The sequence below is a fragment of the Chenopodium album genome, chromosome 15, assembly GCF_948465745.1.
Source record: "Chenopodium album chromosome 15, dcCheAlbu1.1, whole genome shotgun sequence".
NCBI lineage: Eukaryota > Viridiplantae > Streptophyta > Magnoliopsida > Caryophyllales > Amaranthaceae > Chenopodium > Chenopodium album.
The window spans coordinates 17,047,762-17,061,038 of NC_137848.1; the positions used below are offsets into that span (position 1 = coordinate 17,047,762).

Sequence of the window (13,277 nt, forward strand, 5' to 3'; positions counted from 1 at the left end):
ACACTGAAACTATAAACACTACCCTGCCCAACCCTAATCCCACTCCAAATATAATCAGACAATCTTCAAGACCACATGTTACACTTGTTTGGATGAAAGATTATATGTGTCCTATTCCTCCAGGAAGACACAGGTGTAATATTGTTCATTTTGATCAGTTACCTGGTTCTAATAAAGCTATGGTAAATGAGATGGTTAAGGTGGTTGAACTTGTCAATTTTCTAGAAGCTTCACAAGATCAAAGATGGGTTGAAGCTATGCAGAAGGAGATAGATGCACTGACAGATAATCAGACATGGGTGCTTACAGATCTGCGCTAAAGGGGAAAAGGCCATTGGATGCAAATGGGTGTTTAAGGTCAAGTTAAAAAAGGATGGCACAGCTGAGAGACTCAAGGCAAGGCTGGTTTCTAAAGGATTCACTCAGAAATATGGGGTTGACTATTAAGAAACTTTTTCACCTGTTGTCAGGTTACCAACTGTGAGATGCTTGATTTCAATTGTTGTGAGCAACCAGTGGGTTATACATCAACTGGACATCAATAATGCATTTTTGCATGGAGATTTAACTGAGGAAGTTTATATGAAAGTACCTGAAGGGGTTCCTAATCCTGATAACAAATTCTGCATACTCAAGAAATCACTTTATGGCTTAAAATAAGCAGTAGACAGTGGTTTGCCAAGCTGACTTTTGAGCTTACTTCTATGGGTTATAATCAATCCAAGAATGATTTTCCCTCTTTCTCAAGGATACTCAGGCTTCTAAGACTATTGTTGCAGTCTATGTTGATGATATTCTCATCACTGGTCCAGATAGTGCTGAAATTCAAACAGTCAAAGACACTCTCCACAATAAGTTTAGCATTAAAGATTTGGGAGAGATGAATTATTTACTTGGGATAGAAGTGTCCAGGCTTGCTACTAGTGTGGTGCTTACTCAAAGAAAGTTCACAAATGAATTATTAGTAGATTGTGAACTGGATGTATCTAGGGTTGCTAAAACTCCATTGCCTGTTTTCTCCAAAGTTGAGAGCTGATGATTCAGATCCTTACAGGGATCCTGCTCAATACAAATGTTTGGTTGACAAACTAAATTTTCTGACTTACACTCGTCCAGATTTATGTTATGTTGTACAGAGACTTAGTCAGTATTTACATAATCCTAGAATATCTCATTTCAAAGCTCTGCGTCATCTGCTAAGATATGTGGCCTATACAGGTGGTCAAGGCATTATGATTCAGTCTACTAGCAAACTTGTTTTATATTCTGATTCAGATTGGGCAGCCTGCTCTGATACTAGAAGATCAGTTACTGCTTTGTTATGCTTCTAGGTCAGAGCCCTATTTCATGGAAATCTAAGAAGCAAGAGACAGATCAAAGTCATCCTCAGAGGCTGAATACAGAGCTATGGCAGCTGCTGCTTCATAAATAACTTGGTTGGTTAGGTTGCTTCAAGAGCAGGGTTCCTAATTTGGGTCCTGTTCAGTAAAAATGTGATAATCAGTCAGCAATTCACATTGGGAAGAACCCAGCCCATTATGAAAGGACAAAGCACATTGAGCTTGATTGCCATTTCACAAGAGATAAGGTGTTAGAAGGTTTGATTAAGTTGTTTTATGTACCAACCAAGGAGCAATTAGCTAATGTTTTTACCAAGATCCTCAGCATTCCTTAGCATAATGAGATTTTGTCCAAGCTAGGCATGATTGATACTCAATCACCCACTAGCTTGAGGGCGGGTATTGAAGTATGTGCTGCAGCTGCATCAGCTCATCATTGCTTTGGTGGCTTGCTTGCTGCATACAGTTGAATTGGATGGTGAGCCATGTCAGCAATCCGAGACTCAAGCATCTTTGCCAAGTCATCAATCCGTGCATCATATCAAGTCAGCTAAAGGTCTAACAAATTCTGTTATACACTGTAACAGAATTTATCCTGTTCTGTAACTAACTTCCTATTTGGTTGTTAGAAATTTGTTATTAGCTTGTAATATTCTAGAAAGTTGTATTGTTGTAGTATAAATACATAGAAGACTTCTGATGTAATCTGATTGATTCTTTTCCAATTTTTCTGGAATTAATAAAAATTCTACTCTCTCCTTCTCTAAATTCTTCTCTTTATTTTATTCAAAGTGCTTTTTTGAGAGCTTTATCATAATTTAACTTTATAAACTTGCTACAATTGTCACACATCCAATCCACCCTTTGAATCTTTGACTACCTTTACTCTTTTTTTTATTTCATTTTATTTTGGTGCTCTGACTATCTTTACTTATAACTTAATTCAAAATTTTGGTTTTGATATTATATTAGTCACTACCATACGAGATAAAATATTGGAACGACAAATGATTGTTGAACTAATAAACATCAATAATACTGCATGTAATAGAATGAAACAATAATAATATTCTTAATAATCTCTACACATTAACTTGGGTACACAACATAATTTATAGGAGAGTAAAACAACCAACTAAAGCTATAAAATAGAAAAATACTATCATGATCACATGATCAAAGTAAATGACGAAATCATCTCTCCACTAATCATCTTAACATACTTATGATGTTGAGTTGTGCTTTTAAGTTGAGGCCTTGAGGGTGGTTAATGTTACTGTTTATGTTGATTGTTACTAGTTAGAGGGTAAGTGGGTTAGTAGTGGACTAGTGGTTTCCTATTGTTTAGCTTTTGTAGTTTTTATCATTAGCTTATTTAAAGAAATGGATGTATCTCATTTTTATAAAGCAATAATAAATTCAATGTTCATTAGTTTTGCTCATTTATCTTTAGTTTTATCTTTTATATTCAACAGTTCTGGGAAATAACTGTCAATCGCAAAGTCAATTTTAACAGACATAGCCACTCCTCATTTTACGCGTAATGGACCTGCCCATACGAAGGCGCCGAGTAGTAAGAGCCTCTAACAAAACATCCACACTATCTTCTATAGCTTCACCCTGTTTATCAAGACAATATGAACTGAATTGAGGAATAAGCTGCAACTCATAAAGAAGGCCAGCAGCTGCTGCTGCTGTGCAAGTGCGATCCCATGATGGTTGGGGCCTGCACTCAAAACAAAAGGAACAGTCAGTAAAAGAAACACGATACCCTATGAGGTAGTTACAAGTACATACAAAGAACTTTCTCAAGGAAATTAAGGAAAGAATCAGAAGGCGATAATGAGGTGGTAAAAGAATAAATTAATTTTTACAACTCGCCTAAGTCTGTGCATTGCTGAAGCACCTGTTGCAACCGATATGCAAGCTATGTCATCCTCTCCCCACTCAAGTTTTGCTCGGTCCTGGATGATTACATAGTTATTGCTTCATACATATTTTTTTAAAATTAATGAAAAGATTCATAAATCATAAGCATACAGGAAGCTCAAGGAATCTGTACAATGAAAGAGAGCACAGTTTCATCAAAATTCAAGTGGTTATAGAATATGAACTGCTTTACATAATGAAAATCAAAACATACCAGGGAAAGATCATTCAAAAATTCAGTTTAATAAGATAAAAAGGAGAAAAAACATTAAATTTAAGCTAGATCAGAATTACATCTATTAATGCTCAAGGGCTTGGAGATTTGACAGTGTAGCCACTTAATAAAATTGGATTATGGTGTTGGTAACAGTTGCTGATCATTAAAGTTGCATATCCCAAGTGATTACAACCATTGTAACAGAGGATATTAAGATTTTGATTCATCCGCGTGATCCAAATTTAGATATATTTTCAAAAGCTGCACTTTAAATGGACCTCTGAAACTTCCCTAATTATGCGACAACATAAGGCCTATATTTAATGAAGCTGATAGAATCACTATTATATAGCTTTGAATTATGATAAACTGCCTTTATCATGAATCATACTCACTCTGTTCTATAAAGATGTTATACTCTGCATTTTACACGGCCTCAAATGCATACCTTTGACCTTTAATATCTATCTTTTATATTATTAGTAAAAATCATGAAAAATGTACATTACAGAAATACACATTGCAACAAATTTATCAAGATCTCACATGAAAATATTTAAATTTGTAAATTATGAACTTCGAACAAAGTTTTACAAGCTTGACCACATGAATAATGTAGTAGCTTCTTTATGCAACAACGGTATATAAAATTCAGAAACACATATAATGCTTAGGATATTGGAGTATAAACTTCTTTACTACAATTATAGAGCTAGGGTGTCAAATGTCTAATGAAAACAACTTCTTTAATACTAGTTTGCAGTTGTACAGCGCAGCTTGGCCCCACAGTGCAGCTGTTTAGGTGGTCAGGTGTCTACTTGTTATCGCTAAGTCAAGGATAAAAATAGTCTTTTAATGAAACTGAAGCCAAGTAAAGATGCATACAGGAGACCTTTGAAGACCCTTAAAGCCAAGTAAAGCTGCATACAAGAGACCTTTCAAGACCCTGCTAGGACTCTTGTATACAAGGAAAAAACCATTTTTTCCTTTTTTTTTTTTCCTTTTTTTTTTTTTTTTCCGTGGATGTCCAACAGGCAACAACACCCTTTGGTAAAGGCAACCTGGTGATAATTTTAATGTTTATAAATTAGGTATTTAGGCTACATTATAGTATAGAAATAATTGACAATAACAACCCCACGTTTCCTCTTATCTTCTCTAAACATTCCCGTCTTTTGATTAATTAAGAATAATCCAATATAAAGATTGGTCCAAATAGAAAGCCCAAGATGGTTCCTTACCAAAAATGATGGGTTTGGAAGGAGTAACTCCTATGCTTATAAAGTGGTTCATCATATCCTCTTTCTCCAATGTGGGACAACTCAGAAGTGCATACATATGGGTTCCACACTCATTTCACTTGTAAGTGTCCTTTAAATTCAAAGCTAAGTGGAAAGGTAATCACATACATTCTCTTAGGAGCTAGACATCCCGTTGAAGCATATCCTTATCTACTTGCTTCGAAGACCCGGTTTAGAAGAGACCCACAACTTGGGCTCTAATACCATGATAACACATAGTGTTCACCATCATCTCATATTGGTCAGTTTTGACTAGCAACCTCAGTAATTTTTATCCTTCTCTGTGTTCTCACTCTCTTTCTAGATTGTAACCCATAGTTGCCAGCCATTACCACCACTACATGTATGTCATCATGTCCCAACGGCGCCATGGTCCATTGCATTTCAATCCTAATCAATTTATATTTTGCAACACTGTTTTCTAGCTTCTACTTTTGCCTTGTTTTATCTACCACTTCCCCTTTTAAATTTTAATACTAGGGGGCATGAGCTCCAATCGTCTGATTGAGCTTAAAGATGAAATTTTTTGAAATATTGTTGGTATGATAACTCCATGATTGTTGGCTGCTAAAATCAGTAAAACCCTCGGTCTTCTCATTAAAATGCAATAATATTATATCTGGGTTGCAATGGCCATGTATTGGGTGGCTACTGCTTTCGGAGTTCTTATTATCTCCTTTTTGATTATTCACATCCTTTTCAAACTTAGACCATCTTTGATAACTTGCACATAAGAAAAAATGTATTGATGAGTATTCACTCATCACACTTAGACCATCTTTTATGACTTGCACATAAGAAAAACATAGTCATGTGAGATCTTATATGATTTGTTTCAAATATAGACTATAGATCATAAATACCTAATTCTTATTATTTACACAGATGCATAACTAAAGTTATAAATGGTTAAAAATGTGTCTCAGAAAGTGTGAAAAGTAAAATATTGCAACTAAAAAAATGGGAAGTATATTAAATTTGGTCTTGGAAACCAACAGCAAGATACCCAATATTCATCCAATCACAAATCTTTCAGCACATTTAGAGACAAGATAGACCATTTTGAACACAACAATATGTTTTACTTTTTTTAAAGGGGAAAGACGAAGCTCATAGGTGAAAGAGAAACTTCCTCATATCAAACCAACCAACCTCACAATAGCAGGTTCGTCTTCTCGAATTAAAGGACATTCAACAATGAATAATTTATTCCCTTATGAATGATAATGATATGTAACGAAGACGGAGTTACCTTTAACCGCTTGAACATTGCCGTAGAATTGCTCCATGTTCCATCTATAAGAATGAAATTCAAGATATTATCTCCACTTGTCTGTGGAGCAGCAAAAATATGGACAAATAAATTAGCACGGTGGATTCAAACGAATAGGTGATATCACAAAATATATACTTGTATATATAAAACAAAAAAAATACTAGGAATGAGCATTTTTTTATGATTCAGGAACCTTACACAGAAGAATATAATGTTAAAATTTAGGAATATGTGTCCCTAACCATCTAATGTGTCCCACTTTTTCTCAACTTACCACCTTATGAAAGGAGTTCAAAAGGACATGGTGTGGGTGTACAATCTTATTTGGCCTTAGATGGGAATAAATGGAAAAGAAGGATTACCGTGGAAGACTATACGGGATGAGTATTGATTCATGCAGCTGACCCCATCTTTTTGGGATTAAGGCTTTGATTATGATGATGATGACAGATGATATTTTCATAACGAAGTCAATTACAAGGTGGTGATTTGTTAGGTTTATACAAACATAAGGTGGTTAAATAATTAAAAGTTTTCATAGTGTGGTAATTTGAAAAGGTGGAAACGTTTGGTGGTTAAGGACAAACTTTCCTAAAAAAAGTTACTCCTTTTGTTCTTTACACACTATTTACAGTAAAGCGGAGAAAACATTGACAATATATTCTGGGGTAACAAGTGGAAATTATTGAGTGGATGGTAACGAGTCAGATAGGAATGGATTATGCACCATAATCTAAAATTGACTTTGACTTGCAGTTGATGTCCAATTTCGTATGATTTCAACATTAGACTCCCCTCACCAATGTATGATTCTACCCCCTTAATTCAAACATCACTCCTCCCTTCCCTCCCTATAAGAATCTATAATGTGTACCAAATAACAATCCATCATCCGCCACCACATACGATAAATGTTTAGTAATACAAGAAGATATTAAAGCATAAGTATGCATAAGTACCTTGTCCAAATTGCTATCATTGATGCTAGGCATATCACATAAGAAGTAATCCTTTACGGACTTGGGAATTCCAGGCTTACTAGGATACAGGCACCACACCATGTTTTTTCCTGAATATGTAAATGTATATCGTTAACAGTGAGCGCTCAGAGTGATCTCGTGACAAGAAAAGCACATGAAATGAAATCCACTGAATACCAGCATATCAAAAAAAAAAAAAAAAGTGGTCAAGTGCTGGATCGGAGAACCTGACTCCAGAAACATAACATAGGTTCACAGCAAACTTTTAAAGGGAATTGTGTCCCTTGGCACACCAACACTAAGGCTATCTCTACCCTGATTTCATTATCACGTTGCCAATTCAAAATACATTGCCATGGTCCTAACTAAAGACCACCAATTTTCAAAGGGGTACTAAACTAGCAATCTAGCAGATAGCAAATCACTCAACCAAAATTTTAATATTCATTTATAGTTGCATGGATGAAATATGATGCAAATACAAAGATAACACAGCACAAAAGTTACGAAGTGAGAGAATACAGTAGCAATATTGATAGTATCTTTAAAATTTGAGCTCCAATACTATGATTTATCATTTTATTGTTATCAGCTCAACTGCTCAATAACCTGACTAAAACAAAACCTAATAGGCTAGAACAATTTCCACACACCAAACTTTAACAAGACAGGCAACAGTCAAGTTTTCTTTTCGTATATTACAGCCAATTTAAATTATTAATAGCTAGTCATTTTGCATTATCAACAAAAGATTACAAAGCAGTTCCAATATCGATATAACAATTTACTAAGCTATTGCATAACCTTAACAGCACATTATAAATAAACAAAGGAAGTAGGTCAAAAGTCATTATAGTACAGCAAGCCTAATCCAAATCATAAAGAATGGAGACTATGGAAGCCATTTGCTACTAGTTGAATTCCTAGCTACCACTTGGAGTTGGAGCTAAACTGTGGGATGGAGAGAACGGAAAACAAAAAAGCAAAACATACAAGTAAAATAAAAGATATGGAAATGGCTATTCTAAAGTGAACAAGATATATGAGAAACAAGAAGTTGGTTCCATGTAATTTATGAATTCGTGTGCAGCAACTGCAATTGGAAACAGAGGAGGAATGGCAACATAGGAAACAATTATACAGAGTTACAGATACAATAAATATGAGACAATATATCTAGGTTGGGAACCAAACTAACACAACTCTATAAAAGTCCAAAAGATGAACAAATTACCCTAGAAGACGTTATTAAAAACAAACCTGCTTTCTTAAATTCATTCCACATTATGTCTTCATGTTCAGCAATACCATACAGGCATAATGTTGCTGCCTGCACACCAAACACTTGCCATAACACCTTTCCTGTGTTGTTTTGCCGCAAAAAATCCTAGAAAAATAAGACAAAAGACAAATCAATCGTAGATATATGCCATCTGCTATTGCACAGTTACTGAGGCATGTCCATATAATGAAACAGAAACACAAACCTTAGGATGCATGTACAACCAAAATCGTATCCCATGCCAAAGTGGGCTAGGTTTGACTTTCAAGCACATGCAATCTTCTTCATTTGGAAGCCAACACTGGAAGCAGGATAGACATCAATAACTAGGTAAAATGATTTAATAATGCAAAAAAATCATTTAACATTACTTATACCAGGAAAAAAAATAGAGGCAGACCCAAAGACAGTATGTAATAAGTACAAACCAGCATTCAAAAATTACAATAATGCTAATAAGTTACAGAAATCAAGTACCTTCTGACAAAGGTATCCTCGACTGCCAAGTAAACGACAAGCTATCTGTCGTGCTGAGAAAAACTGAAGCTTCATTTCCGAGTCACTCAATGCCTTATAGGCTGCTCTATGCTTCTTATCCTCTTTAATTTTGAATTCACCCTGAAACATACATGAATGAACAACTCAATAAACTCAAAAATCAAACATAAAACAACCTTGTTTTTTGTCTCCAACATAAATAGTGCGAAAAAGGTAAAGGTCAATAATCTATTTTTCACACCAATGATTATGTAACAATTACTTTATTGACGTACTTGCAAAATATTCAATGTGTTGCCGTTTTAGGTCAAACCAGAACATATATTATTTGTAATTTTCTTTTACAATGCTGAAGCAATATATGAGAGCAATAAACTGATGGTGGGAAAAGTAGTGTTAATAAATAAGTTGATACCAAAGTAATTAAGCTCTGAATAGTAGATAATAGTCAAGAACGTTTACATCATTAGGAAAAGGATATCTGTGACATAATGTCATTGGTATAGCAAAGCTCTTTTTGTTGTAGTTCCTTCAAACTCTATATTAATGGTTCAAACAAAACCATAATGTAGAACAAATCCTATATGTGGCTCAAAAAACAAAGCTACAGACCTCCATTTTGCATAAGAATCAAATTTATTTACTGATATGCCATCCGCATAGGATCAAAAGCACCTTATTAGAAATCACTACTTAAAGGAAGAAAACACACCCACGATTAGTGATATAAAAAGAAAAAATCGCATGCCTTAGTTGGTGAAGTGAAATTAGGATTTATGATGCACTTTGCAATTAAGGATTGAATCACTATAAGAGCAATTGAAGTTTTCGGACTTCTACCTTTTTCAATAAGATAAATTCTAAACAAGAAACAAATTAAGACAGCCACATGAAGTAGGTATTCTGGTCACACTAGTTGATAAATTGACTTTGTGATAAACCAAATTATCAAATCTAAAAAATCTACAAGCCACTTTGGGCTAGCGTGAACCATATGTATAGGAATGGCAATGAGTTGGACTTGGTTTAGATTCAACAAATTACATATCATATTCGGAATCAACTTCACATATCAGGATCAGGCTCCAGTTAGATGTGCCAAATAAAGTTTTATAGGGCAAACAGAAGCATCATATTGTTTGTAATTTAATTCAATTTGTTGATGACTTAATAGTAGTAATTGGATTCAAATAGGGTCATTCATAGGATTCAATTCAGACTTCACATTTTCAGCTTCTAGGAAAAATCATTCAACATCACCGAAAAAATATTTTAGAATGAACCATACAATAGCTAAGCATAAACCTAGTTAAATTACACAAAGCGCCCTACAAGATGAAACAAATACTTTCTAGTAGAAAATACTACAAACCTCAAGTTCACCAAATTTATGTTACAACCTCAATTTCTATATTTGATTGACTTCACAATCGTAACTCTCGACTCTTATCAAGTTATCATACGCAAGGACGATTTAGGCTCTATCTTGGTTTCTTTCATAATCAACAAAAATGTCACTACCCTAAAATCCAAATTAGTCAATCAAGCTCACCCAACACACACCACCCCTTTTCTCCCACACCCATGTCCATTATTCTACCCCCACCAAAAAATAAAATAGGGATTTTTCCCCGCCATTCAAATTGACCAAGCAATTACAAAACAAATTGAAAATCCAATTACAGAACAAATTGAAAACCCAACTACAGAACAAATTGAGCAAATAATTACATAAAAAGACATTAAATTTTCATAATCCTCACCCAATTCAATACATAATTACCACAACATATAATAATGAAATAGGAATCTGAAAAATTCAGAAAAAACACAAGAAATGAGAAAGAATGAAAGAATAACGTACAGTGAGTCTACCACCATTGCCACCAAAATTCATCTGAACATCAGTCTCTGTTTCCAAAGCCTTCAAGTAATGAATGGCATCAATGACAGAAGCAGGAACAGGGGAATTAGTGCCCCAATTCTGCCACTCTTGCAATGTGAGGATCCCATCAATTGGGTCTCTTGTTGAAGGTGGAAGAGAGAGTGACCTTGTTGCTGATGACCTTGAGAAGGAAGTGATAATGGAGGTTTGGCTTTGGGTTCTACTAAGAGTTCTACTAGTGATTCTGTGAGAAGGATTCATTGGAATCATAATCAGGGTTATGAAGGTGGAAAAGGCAGAGGATGAGTAGGGAAGACTGCATTTTTGTGACAAGGGTCTGGTTTGTGACCACATTGGCTAGGCTAGGGTTTGGCTTGTGTTTTGTTTTCTCACGTACTCTCTTCTAATCCTAAAGGTAAAAATAAGGGTCGACGTGATGGCATGGGTCATACCGGTACTGTGATTGGTGGTAGTTGACTTGGTTGTTTTAGAAGTGGTGGATGGACTAAAGCTAATGGGGAAAATTTAAGTAATTGCAAGGATGTTTCTTTGATTGAAATGACGACGGTTTGATAATTTTTTATGGCGGTATTTAGCATTCCCACAAAAATAAATCGAATCCCATGTGTGACGTTCTGATATGAGCTTGGTGGTCAAATTGCTCTTGTAAAACTATACTTTCAAGTTAACATATGGGGGTGAGAAATACTAAAATTCCCCTCAATGTATATACGATTTTAGAGGGTGTTTGGTTTAGATGGGGTAAAGGGAATGAAATCAAGAGAGGGAAAGGGTGAGAAAGGAAAGTGATGCCCTTTGTTGTATTGTGTCGTTTGAGTGGTACGAAACATTCATTTACTGAATCGCTAAATCCAGCTTACATTATTTATCAAATAGTCAACATTTTATGTAAACGGACATCAATATGCTTACTAAACCCCACTTAGCTTCTCTCTCTCCTAAGTACATCAAACCACCGCCATAGCAACCATTAACCACCATCAGTCACGCCACCACAGTGATCACCACCACCACATTCACCACCACCGTGACTGGATTGTCGGCGACTGACTAGAAGGAAAATGGATGGTGACGAAGCTAGGTCATCGGAGGATCACCAACCCCGCCATTGGCACCTCAGGAGGTACGGGCTACATGTTTTTTTTGGTTGCTGGAAGCACCCACCAATCCACCATAGTGAACCGACAACCTAAACTACTAGTCAACTGTGGTCAACCAAGGGTGGAAACAGTGGTGGACTCGGTTGGCCCATGGTCAAAATCGAATGACTGTGGCTACCAACCAGTTTCCACCACCGATTGACCGGCAATTGTTGGGTTTCGATGAGTCCGACTCACCGCTGAAAAAAACCCGAGCCAAGACCACACTCACAATAAATATAATCATGAAGCATAATTAACTTAAACAATAAGATTAAGAAAGAGATTAATACCTTTGGCGCGTGCTTCGCTCACTAAAAGAGCTCTTACTTCGAAAGCTCTAAGCCCCGCTCACACGAGGACCTCCAACGAAGTCCACTCGCAACTCGAGCCCCGAAAATGGTCCAATGCTTAGGAGTTAGCTAAGCTCGACCTAAACCTGAGTAATTATATGTGTTCAAAGGTTTTCTCAATGGAGATGTCTTTTTCAACACCTTACTCAAGTGATTTTCCCAATACCCCAACTTGGGTATTTATAGGGAAAAACAAGAGTGAGATTTGCTCTTCCATCAATGTGGGAGAATTGATTTTTCCATTTTATTTTTAAATCAAAAATAAAATTAATTATCAAGCTACTAATAAATCAACAAGTGGTATATTCATGAGAGAGGTTAGGTGAGGACCATTTGGAAAGGGGGGGACCAAACTTGCTCTCCACTCCTCTCCCATAGCCGGCCACCTCAAGTTTCAAGCAACGAATCCTCGCGCGCCACGTGGCACCCACACTTCGGCACTAACGAGTCTATTTTATATTTTTTTTTTATTCCGAGCCACTACAAAGATATTGGAGTTGAATCGTATTTTATAATCGGATATTTTAGCCCAAGGCCGAGTTAGAGGAATTTGATTCGGTGATTAAGGGCTCGATTAAGTGAGTAGGCTACGAAGAAATTATAGCATGGACCAAGTAATGAGGACAGGAAATTGGGCCAGTTTGAATGAAGCCCAAAGTTACAATTTAATAATACACTGTTGTCAGCTGAGCGAAATCGATGGGGCCCGATCAAGCGAGTATCGGCTTATTGCGTTAAGTCGGTTTAGCAGTTTGTTATATAAACCAAGTTCTGAACAATTGGAGGGGGACTTTTAATTTGTTTTACTTCTACTGCGTTGCGAATTACATAAGCTTTTTGCTTTTTTATTAACTTTCTTTTAGTTTTAGCTCAGTTTTGTTTTATTTACCTCGCTTCGTCTTTTTCGTCCTTTCTAGTTAATATTTTCTATGCTTTTGATTATTAGTAGTAAAGTATACTCCGTATTCCGTTCTTGATTTCATAGTGTTATTATTTTCGTTTGGATTGCAGTTTATTATTATTGCTTTGTTTTAGTTTTATTATTATTGTTTTAAT

At 35.7% G+C, this 13,277-nt stretch overlaps 1 protein-coding gene across 1 annotated transcript; it reads right to left on the minus strand.

Annotated features, from left to right (window-relative positions):
- Positions 1-2,384: 2,384 nt before the first annotated feature.
- On the minus strand, positions 2,385-11,319 carry LOC145583026 (uncharacterized). Its single transcript, XM_081640130.1, has 8 exons — positions 10,688-11,319; positions 8,803-8,943; positions 8,531-8,626; positions 8,304-8,430; positions 7,023-7,132; positions 6,040-6,120; positions 3,222-3,304; positions 2,385-3,066 (listed from the first exon to the last, which is right to left on the minus strand). Exons 1-8 carry the CDS (start codon positions 11,060-11,062, stop codon positions 2,850-2,852), a joined length of 1,230 nt encoding a protein of 409 aa, XP_081496256.1. The 5' UTR covers positions 11,063-11,319; the 3' UTR covers positions 2,385-2,849.
- Positions 11,320-13,277: the final 1,958 nt, after the last annotated feature.

Coding starts and splice junctions, on each gene's coding strand:
- LOC145583026 (XM_081640130.1), bottom strand. CDS start 11,062: ATGTGGTCACAAACCAGACCCTTGTCACAAAAATGCAGTCTTCCCTAC. Junction 8,944..10,687: donor GCAATGGTGGTAGACTCACT/GTACGTTATTCT, acceptor TGTATGTTTCAG/GGTGAATTCAAAATTAAAGA. Junction 3,305..6,039: donor CAATGTTCAAGCGGTTAAAG/GTAACTCCGTCT, acceptor GTAATCATCCAG/GACCGAGCAAAACTTGAGTG.